The sequence below is a fragment of the Schistocerca gregaria genome, chromosome 4, assembly GCF_023897955.1.
Source record: "Schistocerca gregaria isolate iqSchGreg1 chromosome 4, iqSchGreg1.2, whole genome shotgun sequence".
NCBI classification, from domain to species: domain Eukaryota; kingdom Metazoa; phylum Arthropoda; class Insecta; order Orthoptera; family Acrididae; genus Schistocerca; species Schistocerca gregaria.
In genome coordinates, this window is record NC_064923.1 from 181,332,016 (window position 1) to 181,345,702 (window position 13,687).

The 13,687-nt window shown below is 43.2% G+C and overlaps 1 protein-coding gene across 1 annotated transcript in view; it reads left to right on the top strand.

The window, feature by feature from the left end:
• The window catches only part of LOC126268175 (opioid-binding protein/cell adhesion molecule homolog), a 2,429,635-nt gene that overhangs the window by 2,326,993 nt on the left and 88,955 nt on the right, over nt 1-13,687 (top strand). The window contains exon 7 of the mRNA XM_049973770.1: nt 8,329-8,478. Coding sequence (XP_049829727.1) covers nt 8,329-8,478 — 150 coding nt within the window. The remainder of the gene's footprint in view (nt 1-8,328; nt 8,479-13,687) is intronic.

A 13,687-nucleotide genomic window follows, 5' to 3' on the forward strand; every position in this document is an offset into this window, starting at 1 on the left:
TAAAAATACAAATAATGAAAAATTAAATAAAGAAACCAACCTAGTACCATACCTGTGTGAGGGACCAGCAGAGTGACAGGCCTGGGAGAGTCAGCGTGGCCAGGCCTTGGGTTTCGACCACTGCCCAACTTGGCTCCACCCAGCCTGAAGTTGACTGTGTCTATTATTTCCGAAAGATATAGTGGATCAGTGGCGAAGGAAGAAAAGTGGGCTGTGAATTGAGGAAAGCAAGTTACCAGTTTCGCATCAGCCTTCTTCCAAAGCTCTTTTTTTTTTTTTGCTCCACCTTTTCTTGTCAAAGAGATACTGGGAAAAAATTGCTTTGGTCTTGATTTCTGTGCAACCCATATAATGGAACAGTCTTCAGGTCCAATGCCATCTTTTATGCACAGTCATTTGACTATACACTGGGCAAACACACTGGACGAAACTGCTAAAAATAATTCCATCGAGAGACAGCATCACAGAGGAAGACATAGCATTTTTCAATTGTCTTTCAAACAAAACAATCAACTGACAGTCTGCTGATGACACAGATCAGATTTCAAAATATGCAAAAAATCATCGTAAATAACAAATGTTCTAGCTGTTTTAGGGTGGACTGGGGATAGACAGAGATAGAGCAGAGATAGAGAGATGCAGGAAGGGGTTTTCTGGAGGGAGGGGGCGGGACACTAGGGGCAGGGAAATGACAGATGAAGCGGAAACAGGACATGTATGATAAGGCGGGCTGAGGTGAGCGGGATGTAAGTAAGGAAATTATCAAGGTTTGGGACGGGTCGGGGAACGAGGAAAGATGAAGGGCAGCATGAAGGGACGGAGGGGAACAAAGAAGGAACGGAAGGAATATTACACCAATGATGCATTTTCACCGAATTTTGTATAACTTCATATACTGACAGAGTGAGTTCGATAGAAACAAATGTTATGCTAAATGTTCAGATTAACTGCTTCTTAATTTTGATTTACAGCTTTAAAATTTAAACATTTTGTAGAGTATAGAATTTTGTTGTATGGTGTGACTTCCGACTACAATGTCACAAATATTTCAACCACAATCCACATGTAAATGATCCTTCCAGAGCATGCAGGCGGTCATGCCGCTGCTTTCAAAAACTGTATGCGCTATATTCTCCAAGATAGGGTCACACCTTTCATTGCATTTGTCTCAGGAAAACACTCCCTAGCTGCAGGAAATTATTAAGTAACTGCAAAGTTTCAAAGCCATTGATCAGTTTTCTTGAACAGTGTGGATAGTATCGCTAGAGGTCGCTGCAACCGTGAAAGCAATCTACCCGCTGTGGACCGCTAGAAGAGGAGCCACTGACTTGGCGCAGTCTCCAAGTCTCCTCACGCTCTGCTTTAGATGTGTCAGATTTTAGAAAAACTTTTTGTTGCGAGCAGTACGGGTCTCTCACAGACGTAATGTCATCCGTGTTACTTAGCACATAGCACACGGATTTATTTTACGGGTGCGGAACGGATCTAGGTTAATTTTGCCGTTTTCTGAAGTAAACCTTAGGGAGAGTGGCAATGACTGATCTTAAACGGCGTAAATTTATCAGGCAACTTTTTCCGATTCACTTTAAGCGTGATGCTGGCGAGCTCTGAAAGACAGTTGTCAGAAAGCAACTTTAAAATTGAAATAACGTACTGATTGTAAAGGACCTGCTTGCCATGAAAGTGAATTAATACGAGTACATTAAATTTTACTAAAGACGTCTTAGAACTTTTAGTGGAAATTTTTTTCTGCCTTTAAAGGGAAACGTACTTAGAAGCGAACGAAATAGTGAAAAATTTTTATTGGATCTTGATTTACTGCAAGGTATTAAAATTTTACCTGAATATTAGGTTCCAGTTCCACTTCTATGTGCGATAAAAATAATGACTGGCAAATCTCGCACGGAGCCACGCCCCTTCCTTGTTATGTACGTGCTCATATTATTTAGTCCTCTGGTGTTTTCTTCTAATTTTGCGCAATCACAATGTGTAGAATATTTAGGTATTTAGCAGATCCAGAATTTCTACGAAAGTGCGTGGATGGAAAAAACAGAAAATTCTAATGCAAGTTACAAGTTTCTGATACGAAAACCATTCCGCTAGGTGACATTTGTCTCCACAGCTGTTGTTGAAATTGCACCTTATCATACTTGTTTAATTTTTAACTGAGCTAATATTCGAAGACTACGAAGTCTGTCGAGGCTATGACGTGATCCAGAAGCTTTACACTGTCGTTAATGAAGGAAATCGATAACGGGAGAAAAAAATTGGGAATTTGTGGTAAGGGCATATGGGACCAAGCTGCCGAGGTCATCGGTGCCTAAGCCTACACAGTACTTAATTTAACTTAAACCAACATAAGCTATGCAAACCACACACGCCCATGCCCGAGGGAGGACTCGAACCTACGACGGGAGGAGCCGCACGAACCGTGACAAGACGCCCGAGACCACGCGGCTTCCCCGTGCCGCTGATAACGGGAGAAATGTTGCTGCTGACGTTATTGTTAATCAATTTTAAGGGGAGTTAGAACGGAAAAAAAATTTTCACGTTATCGGATTTTTATCTCTATATAAAATATGCAATTTTACGAACAAAATGATATATATATATATATATATATATATATATATATATATATATATATATATATATATATATTACTTATAAACTCACATGGGAAGTATTTTATTTTATTTTTTAAAAATATAATCTACACCGGTTGCAAACGCTAAAATTTTTTCGAGCGTTACTTCAAGATCTAATAAAATCCCTAATTTTTCATATAGAAAGCTGTCGATTGCTGTGTTATAAACTCGAATGTGTTGGTCATGTCTAGAAGAGGATGAGCACCAAAAACTTTCTGATGGTAAAACCATAAGAGGTAGTCTGGCAGACAAAATGTTTGATGAACTACAGCAGTGTTATGGAATGGCCATTAGAAACAAGACTGAGGATTTGCTGAAATTGAAGCATGCAGTATGGGCTACCTTCTTCCATAGACTGTCAGCTGATGAAAAACCAGTACTCAACCTTTGCCCTCCTGGAGCTGATTCATTGTGCAATTACCGCAATGCCCAGAACTCAAACAAATCATACAGCCATAAACATTCAATCCCAGCTGCAGTCATGGGTATCATAAACCTCTTTACAGAGACCTGATAAATCCTGAATTACTGAATAAGTGTCTGCATGGACAGACTCAAAATCCCAATGAGTCCTTCAGTAATCTTGTATGGACTCTTACGAAAAAAATGTTTTTGTTGGAATTTAGGGATGCTGTTATTGCTTTTAATTATAGCAACATTGGTAGGGTGAAAATGCTGCAGCATATGGGAATTAATCCTGCATCAGAGAACTTGAGCGGATGGCCAAGTTTCGCTTTGATAAAGCAGAGTGTGTCTGCCCGGTTAGCCGTGCGGTCTAATGCACTGTTTACCTAGCGGGAAGGTGTGCCGGTCCGCGGCACGAATCCACCCGGCGGATTAGTATCGAGGTCCTGTGTGCCGGCAGTCTGTGGATGATTTTTAACGTGGTTTTCCACCTGCCTCGGCGCATGCGGGCTGGCTCCCCTTATTCCGCCGCAGTTACGCTACGTCGGCGATTGGTGCACAAACACTGTCTCCACGTACGCGTAAACCATAATTCCTCTACCACGCAAACATTTGGGGTTACACTCGTCTGGTGTGAGACGTTCCCGGAGGAATCCACTGGGGGCCGAATCGCACAATGACCCTGGGTTCTGTGTAGGGAGGCGGAGGGGTGAAGTGGACTGCTGCAGCCTGTTGTGGGGTTGTGAACCACTGAGGGCTGCGGCGGGGACGAAGCCTCTCCGTCGTTTCTAGGTCCCCAGTTCAATACAATACAATAGAACTCAATAGAAGCAGAGTATGCAGCACAGTTGACCACTAAGAAGTCCAGAAAGAACAAAAAACTTCGAAAAAGATCAAGAGGATGATATACAGTATGGTGCAACGTGCTTCTGAGTGACTAAAAATAAAAAAATATACATATATTAAGTGAGATACCGTCTTCTGAAACTTTAGAAGCCGTTCCTGAAAATTTACATTTTCTGTTGCATTTTCCCTAAATCTCAGAAACCACTTCGAGTAGAGTATTCAAATTTTCCAGGAGTAATAACATACATATCCTCAGTCTACGGAACTAAAAGAACAACATAATGTTACGTATAATTAAAAGCCGGCCAGTGTGGCCGAGCGGTTATAGGCGCTTCAGTCTAGAACCGCGCGACCGCAACGGTCGTAGGTTCGAATCCTGCCTCGGGCATGGAAGTGTGTGATGTCCTTAGGTTAGTTAGGTTTAAGTAACTCTTAGTTCTAGGAAAATTATGACCTCAACTGTTAAGTCCCATAGTGCTCAGAGCCATTTGAACCATTTTTTTATAATGAAAATTATTTAGGATAACGTACAAGAAAAGTACACAAAATTTAAATTGTGTAATTAAAAAATTATATTTCCGAAAGCAGTGGCTGAAATGCAAGTATTGTAGTTCAGTAGACTCAGAACATACAGTTCAATGTCCTGTAAAAGTTTCATGTCAATGGCTACAGTGGTTCCTGAAATACAAAGAAACCAAGTCACTAAATTTAACGTTGTCGGGATAGGGCGTTCCAATTCCCCTTAAAATCAGGTTAAGCTAAGATGACAAGCAAAGGAAATATCCCTTGAGGGTGAAGGGCAGAAAGCGTAAGGTTAGCATTAGTTCACCCAGATGAGGTAAAGCCTAATGCAAGCACTGGCAAATGTATGGTTCAGGTTTCCTGTAACTTACATTTTTGATAATTTATGTACGTTTTACCTACAAGCCACTGTTGTTATGGTACTTACATTTGGCATGCAACTACTCAATACTACAGTGAAACAACCTGTGGAAGGAATTTTTATTTAATAGAATAGTAATGTATTTATGTACGACAGAACCTTCAAATTTGGTGCAGTGTTTTCACAGATTTTTGGATGCTGTAAGACTAGCAAAAGAGATATCAAAATTCTGTTCCACAGATATTTGTGACGATAGATCAAACGTACAAAAATATACTAATTTCTTTCTGACAGAATTTTTCAGGCACGGAACATATGTACACATCTTGTAGAAAAAAAATCTCAGTTGTCCAGAAATAAAAACGAAAACGTCATTAAGCATGCAAACTTATGTGTAGAAGCATATAAAGTATCTTAACGACAGTGCCAGATTTAGATAAACTACCTTAACAATTTTGGACCTGATAAGGTTCATTTCAAAGTACTGCGATTTCGCATACGTCCCCCTTAAATAACTTCTTATGGGGGTACTTCGGCGAAAATTTACAATTAACGGACGAGGCACTTGAAACTAGCCTACAATAGGAAGTCGTACAGGGATACTGTTTTCTCGGGTAATATTCAAGTGTCGCTACCAATTCCGTATGCTCGAATTGCAGAGTGGAGAGTAACAGTGAGTTCGCAGCTGCACAGTAGTGCGCTCACAAACTGCAGACAATAAGAGGGCTGCGAGCATCGCTAAGCTGGATAACTGAACAAAGTATTTCGGCGATCCTTTTCTCCGAAAAAAAGACCTATTCTCTTCATGCTGTTCATCCGTAGCAGTCTAAGTCAGCTTTAATGCATACTTCGAAGCATGTACGTAGAATTTTCGGTCGAAATGAAAAATTTCATTGTACACACATCAAAAAAGGTTTTGCATCACCTCGGTTCGCAGAATTCCTGAAGGCAGACATTGACTGTGGATATTTTATCACAGACACAGTCAGTCTTACTGTTCAGAGATGTCACTAAACACCCCCAAAGATGTAAACAACCATGCATGAGCAGGCCCTATTTGACGGAGGGGGTCCGCCAGCCGGTCAGTTCCAGTCATTCCACATGGAAAGAGGTACACGGCTCGTGTTGTCTGCAGTTCAGCCATGCCTAGACGCTCAATACCGCGGTTCGATAGCGGCCGCATTATTACTTTGTGCCAGGAAAGTCTCTCAACGAGGGAAGTGTCCAAGCGTCTCGGAGTGAACCAAAGCGATGTTAAAACTTGCCCGCGAGAGGGAAAGGTCCCGAGTTCGAGTCTCGGTGCGGCACACAGTATTAATCTGCCAGGAAGTTTCATATCAGCGCACACTCCGCTGCAGAGTGAAAATCTCATTCTCAAAGAAATGTTGTTCGGACATGGAGGAGATACAGAGAGACAGGAGCCGTCGATGGCATGCCTCGCTCAGACTGCCCAACGGCTACCACTGCATAGGATGGCCGCTACCTACGGATTATAGCTCGGGGGAACCCTGACAGCAAAGCCACCATGTTGAATAGTGCTTTTCGTGCAGCCACAGGACTTCGTGTTACGACTCAAACTGTGAACAATAGGGTGCACGATGCGCAACTTCACTCCCGACGTCCATGGCGAGGTCCACCTTTGCAAACACGACACCATGCAGCGCGGTACAGCCGGAGCCAGCAACATGCCGAATGGACCCCTCAGGATTGCCATCACCGATGAGTGTCGCATATGCCTTCAGCCACACAGTCGTCGGAGATTTGTTTGGAGTCAACCCGGTCAGGCTGAACGCCTTAGACACAATGTCCAGCGAGTGCAGCAAGGTAGATGTTCGCTGATGTTTCGGGGTGTCATAACGTGGTGCCGACGTACGCCGGAAGTAGTCTTGGAATGCGCCGTAACGGCTGTACGATATGTGAATGCCATCCTCCGACCGATAGTGCAACCATATCGGCAGCGTATTGGCGAGGCATTCGTCTTCATGGACGACAATTCGCGCCCCCGTGGTGCAAATCTTGTGAATGACTTGGACCTGGATAACGACATCGCTCGGCTAGAGTGGGCAGCATGTTCTCCAGACATGAATCCTATCGAACATGCCTAGGATATTTCCTGAAAGAGATTCTCACTCTGCAGCGGAGTGTGCGCTGATATGAAACTTCCTGGCAGCTTAAAAATGTGTGCCAGACCGAGACTCGAATTCGAGACGTTTGCCTTTCGCGGGCAAGTGCTCTACCATATGAGCTACCCAAGCACGACTCACGCCCGTCCACACAGCTTTGCTTCCGCCAGTACCTCGTCTCCAACCTTCCAAACTTTGCAACACTTGCCCGCGAAAGGCAAAGCTCCTGAGTTCGAGACTCGGTCTGGCACACAGTTTTAATCTGCCAGGAAGTTTCATATCAGCGCACACTCCGATGCAGAGTGAAAATCGTATTCTGGAAGCATCCCCCAGGCTGTGGCTAAGCCAGGTCTCCGCAATATCCTTTCTTTCAGGAGAGCGAGTTCTGCTAGGTTCGCAGGAGAGCTTCTGTAAAGTTTGGAAGGTAGGAGACTTGGAAGGTAGGTGACGAGGTATGGCAGAAGTAAAGCTGTGAGGACGGGCGTTAGTCGTGCTTGGGTAGCTCAGATGGTAGAGCACTTGCCCGCGAAAGGCAAAGGTCCCGATCTCGAGTCTCGCTCCGGCACACAGTTTTAGTCTGCCAGGAAGTTTCATAACAGCGCACACTCCGCTGCAGAGTGAAAATCTCATTCTGGAAACATACACCAGGCTGTGGCTAAGCCAGGTCTTCGATATGTCCTTTCTTTCAGGAGTGCTAGTTCTGCAAGGTTCGCAGGAGAGCCTTTGTAAAGTTTGGAAGGTATGAGACGAGGTACTGGCAGAAGTAAAGCTGCGAGGACGGGGCGTGAGTCGTGCTTGGGTCTCTCAAATGGTAGAGCACTTTCCCCAGAAAGGCAAAGGTCCCGAGTTCGTGTCTTGGTCCGGCACACAGTTTTAATCTGCCAGGAAGATTCAAGCCTTGGATAGATTGAAAAGGGCTGTTTATGGACTACTTGACCCACTGACCACTCTGAGTGATCTACACCAAATCGCCGTTGTGGAGTGGGACAATCTAGAGCAACAGTGCCTTGATGAACTTGATGGATAGTATGCCACAACAAATACAGCCATGCATTAAAGCAAGAGGGCGTGTTACTGAGTATTAGAGGTACCGGTGTGTACAGCTGCCTGGCTCACCACCTCCGACGTTCTTGCTGTATGGTGGTACAACATGAAGTGTGCGGTTATCATGAGCAATAAGAAGGGCGGAAATGTTTACGTTGATCGGTATTCAAAAATTTTTTGTACGGGTTCCGGGACTTTCGGAACCGAGGTGATGCAAAACTTTTTTGATGTGTGTAGATGGTCTAACTGTATTTTCACTATATTATACTGACATTAAAAAAAAAATGTTACTTGACATCTTCTCTCAGTGGCTGCTGATCGCAATCTCTGTACGAGTTCTTCCTTGTATGAGTTCGGTCGGTGTTTGTTTGCATTTCAGGAGGTAAATACGAGCCAGTGCTGCTGGACAACGCGTACAAGGTTCACATGAAGCTGACGATCAAGTCCGTGGGTCCGGCAGACTTCGGCTCCTACCGGTGCGTCTCCAAGAACTCGCTGGGAGACACCGACGGCAGCATCAAACTCTACGGTAAGCGGGCACCTTCGGCTTGTCGCTGAATGCAAGTGTGACAAACTGACAATTGAACAGGCGAACGAATACCGACACACAACAAACGTATTCCTAGAAGCTAACGATTTTGTTTTTCAAACTTAAATTTGCGTAGTCCACGTAAAGTTAGCAGTTCGATGCAGGAAATGTCTCGGCAGGAGAGCTGTATAGTTCCTTAATACCCTTGTAAGTAGGCTGTTTAGATTTTTATGTTGGTAACGCCACGTAGAGCTCTGTATGAAAATCACTGGCTGTGCTGTGTGCAGTCTGTGGCTGTTTGACATTGTTGGAATATTCGCTATTGTAGTGTCGGGCAGTTGGATGTGAACAGAGCGTAGCGTTGCGCAGTTGGAGGTGAGCCGCCAGCAGTTGTGGAAGTGGGGAGAGAGATGGCAGAATTTAGAGAGCGGACGGTCTGGACGTGTGTCCATCAGGAAGAGTAAATTTTTAATATGGTTATCATGAACTGATATATATATGATGACTTTTGAACATTATTAAGGTAAATACACTGTTTGTTCTCTATCAGAATCTTTCATTTGCTAACTATGCCTATGAGTAGTTAGCGCCTTCAGTAGTTAGAATCTTTTACTCAGCTGGCAGTATTGGCGCTCTCTGTATTGCAGTAGTTTGAGTAACGACGATTTCTGTGAGGTAAGTGATTCATGAAAGGTATAGGTTATTGTAAGTCAGGGCCATTCTTTTGTAGGGATGATTGAAAGTCAGACTGCGTTGCGCTAAAAATATTGTGTCAGTTTAGTGTTGACCAGAATAAAGACCGAAATGTCTGAGTACGTTCAGTTCTGCTAAGCTGTTTGAAAATCAAATAACTCTTCATTGATTTTTACCATTTTCTTCGGATGCATGAAACCAGTTTCACTTAAATAATCATGCATTTATTGTTAGTTACTCTTCCTTCATACTGATCGAGGTGGCGCAGTGGTTAGCGTAATGGACTCACTGTCGGGAGGATGACAGTTCACATCCACGTCCGACCATCCCGATTTAGATTTCGCTGATTTCCACTAAATCGCGCCAGGTAAATGTTGGGACGATTTCTTCGAAAATGCACGGTTGATTTCCTTCCCGATCCTTGGAACAATAGGAACTTATGATCCGTCACCAATGAGCTGATGACAACGGAATGTTAAACCGTAATTTTCTTTCCTTCTGTCTCCTTTCACCATCATGTTCACGCTAACTAGGGTAGCATTTACTAAAACTATATTGAAAAATTTTTAAGGAAAATTAATTTTAATGCTGAACAAAGTGTATCACTCTGTGATGATATATGTACACTGAGATGACAAAAGTCATGTGATAAGGATTTTTACATACACACATGTCGGTAGTATCATTTACACAAGGTAGTGCGTTGCCGGAACAGTCATTTGTACACAGGGGATTCATCTGAAAAGGTTTCCGACGAGATTATGGCCCCATGATGGGAATTAATAGGCTATGAACGTGGAATGGTAGTTGGAACTAGATCCACGGGACATTCCATTTCGGAAATCGTTAGGGTATTCATTATTCCGAAATCCACAGTATCAAGAGTGTGCCGAAGAAACAACACTGTCCGAAGGTACCTGCCGGTCATCGTGTCATGCTCAGCCCTTTAGGCGTCACCGTATGTGGATACGGACTGGCATGTAGTCAGAACACCGCTGTCCCAGCCGTTGTCAGTTTTCGTGATCAGTGGCGCTACCTCTCAGTGAAGTGCTTCCTCAACTGGTCTCAAGAGGCCACTCCTCTTGCAAACAGCACTCGGCAGACCCAGTCGGGCATTACCTCACCATGGACAAGACAATGGATAACGTCCTTAACACCCGAGAGCAGCGTCGTTTGCGAAGAGTTGTCAGTGCTAACAGACAGGGCCCTGGAGCCAGCTCGGGATATTGACGAGCGAATGAGCCAATTGGACATAATTTGGCACGATATCCCTCAGGAGCAAAGCCAAAAACACTATCAACCAGTGCAAAACCAAATAGCTACTTGTATAGGAGTCAGAGGTGTATCAACGCGTTATTGACTTGTTCAGTACGTGAAGCACTTTCTCTTGCATAAATCATGCTTTTTTTTTTCAACTGCGATCATTCTGTACATGTACATCACATCTACCGACTACCGTATCATTTGGATAATTTCTTCATGATGCGTCATCTTTTTTATAGTGTAACTTGTGAGGAAATACCCAAGCTTGCTACGTTTTCTGCATTGTTAAAGCACCATTATTTCTTTAGCGTCACGCCGTGCGGTAGTATTTAATGCCCGTCTTCAGCTATTAGAAATCTGTCTGGAAACAGGACAAGATCTAATCTAATTCCTGGGCACTCATCCTTATCGGAGACACCAGTTTCATGGAAATACAACTGAACAAGCTTATATACGAATAATGAATTCCTGTTTTCGACAATGACGTATAACTCTTCAGCACAGAGACTTAAGTCATACGAAACACATATCCATCACAGAGGCAGAATAACCTGTTCTTCAAATGAAATTTAACATGTTCGCCGCTCAAGATTTATTAACTAGTCCACTATCTGTTTCAGTGTTGATCTCGCTGCTTTTGTAATTTCACATCAGCTGACGGGTGGAGGAAAGCAATCACGAATTACGGCAGACTTCATCATACAAACGGCTTTTGCCAGTAGCATCTGCCTGCAATGACGCCCTTTGTAGGACACGGGTCAGGTCCGGTGAGTGACGTACGAAGCCTTCGCATGTCCTGCAGATTAAGCGCTGATTTTGAACCGGACGGATTTAGATTACAAGCAGCGTCAGTTTCTACAGCTGCTTCTGCCGCTTTGCAAAGCAAATTTGGAGAAATGAATTATGCATACAGCGCCTGGGCACTCATTTAATACGATTTGTGAAACCGTGGGCAAAATTTATTTACAAGCTTCAAGCTAGAACAGATGCTGGGAGACGAGATAATTTCACGTTTACGCTATCCACTGTTCTCATATATTAATCATACAACGGATTTATGACTTCATCACACGAGCCTATGCACGCGATGTTCGACTTTCACTACTATATTCTTCAAAATATGTTATCGATCTCTGCCTCTCTCAATCGCGAGGTTACTCACACTAAACAAAATTCGTTGCATTCTATATGATTAAACGCTCTCACTGCTCCGAAATATTCATATGATCAGTGATCATATTTTATTCTGGATTTTATTGATAACACACATACTCTTCGCGAGAAAACTATTCCAGCTATATGTCAGATATATGAGATAGACGAAACACAAGCCGCCCAGTGTGGCCGTGCGGTTCTAGGCGCTTCAGTCTGGAACCGCGTGACCGCTACGGTCGCAGGTTCGAATCCTGCCTCGGGCATGGATGTGTGTGATGTCCTTAGGTTAGTTAGGTTTAAGTAGTTCTAAGTTCTAGGGGACTGATGACCACAGGTGTTAAGTCCCATAGTGCTCAGAGCCATTTGAACCATCAGAACGAAACACATTCAGACTTCAAGAATCTAAATTTTAATGAGGCAACTGCTGATAACCAAACCATCACTTTAAAATGTAATGGTTGCTAAATATTAAGACACCTTATTTACAGAAGAACAAAAAGGCAAATAGAGTCTACTTCTGGGACGATCAGTTTGTGATCCAAAGGAATTTCAGAACGTGCTAGGCTGTATTAGCCTTTAAAACTTCAGTTTTGCACTTTTGAACCCTCGTGTTTGTACTTTTACCGAATCTACGTAATATCTTATAGAGTTAATGATACCAGATATGACTGCTGTGCAATTTTTAAGCGATGTAGCCAGTATACCATGACACACATGTTATGTGACTGTAGAACTTTCTGAACATAAAACACAACACGTGCAGAAAGAGTGTCAATGAAGTTCTGGACACAAGGTAGGGATGACGATCCCTGCCATCTCCAGTGTCGTGTCCATCTACACTACGTTTCTTGGTTGAGGATCGGGTTTAAATCTGGGAAGTCTGGTGCCCAGAGCAGTACAGTAAATTCATCCTGGTGCTCTTCGAAGCACGCACATACACTGAGAGCTGTGTCACACATTGCACTGTTCTGCTGGTGGATGGCATTGTGTGCATTAGTTCTGCCATCCAGCATGAAGGGATCAGCCAGAGAACAGCATCAAAACATTCCCCAGACCACAATGCTCGATCCCCCGGCCTGAGCCCTTCCGATGATTGCTTCAGGGTGTATGTCTTGAGACGTTACACGCCGTACACGGCCACGACTATCAGCCCAATGGAGCACAAAGAAATGTTTAATCTCAGTTGACGTCCAACTGCGGTATAGCCGTGCGAATTCCAGTCTTACAAGGGGAAGCCACGACGTTTGGAACGCAGATTTACTGCAAACTTCGTACGCTTGTAGTACTCCATGAGGACAAAAAAATGTGTAAGCTGTAGCGCGTACTTTTCAAGCGTTATTGAGAAAATCGCAAGATAATTTCGGTCGTTAAATATATATCTGCGCGTGGCCATTTTTACCATGAAGCTACGGCAGCCGAGTGTTTGCCGGCACGGTAGCTCAGCGTGTTCGGTCAGAGGGCTGCGTGCTCTCTGTAATAAAAAAAAAAAAAAACTGAGTCAACGATCAACTTGAATGGATGTCTTCTGACGTCTGCCCCGACCAAACGCAACGAACTATATCGAACAAAATGAGTAAAAAAAAAAAAAAGTGGTTAGCGTTCAAGTACCGTAATCGCTGTTTCGCTGGATCGAGTCCCGATCGTAACATTTTTTTTTAATTTTCAACACAGTCATTTTCTTTACTATTTATATTACAATTGATATAATGAGAAAATACGTGTAATCGGATGAACTTTTATTAAATTTGCCAATGTTATTTGGCAGTCTACAAATTTTGATTATCACAATGTTATCCATGTTTTGACGAAAAATACCATCCTGCAACTTGTAATGTCGAAAGCGACGAATAATTGTACATCTTTCGAAAGCCGAGTGTGGCGGTCAAAACTTGCAGGTAACAGGTAGTTTCGGGCTCCTTCCAGGTAAAAGGGATTTCTCAAATCACTGACATGCTTACATTTTCGGTGTCACTTTATGCGTTTGGTCGTTTACTAGTCGATAGTTATGAATATTGTATAATTTGTGATAGTAAAAATTTGTAGACAGCCAAATAACATTGTAAATTTAATAAAAGTTCATCCGATTACACGTATTTTC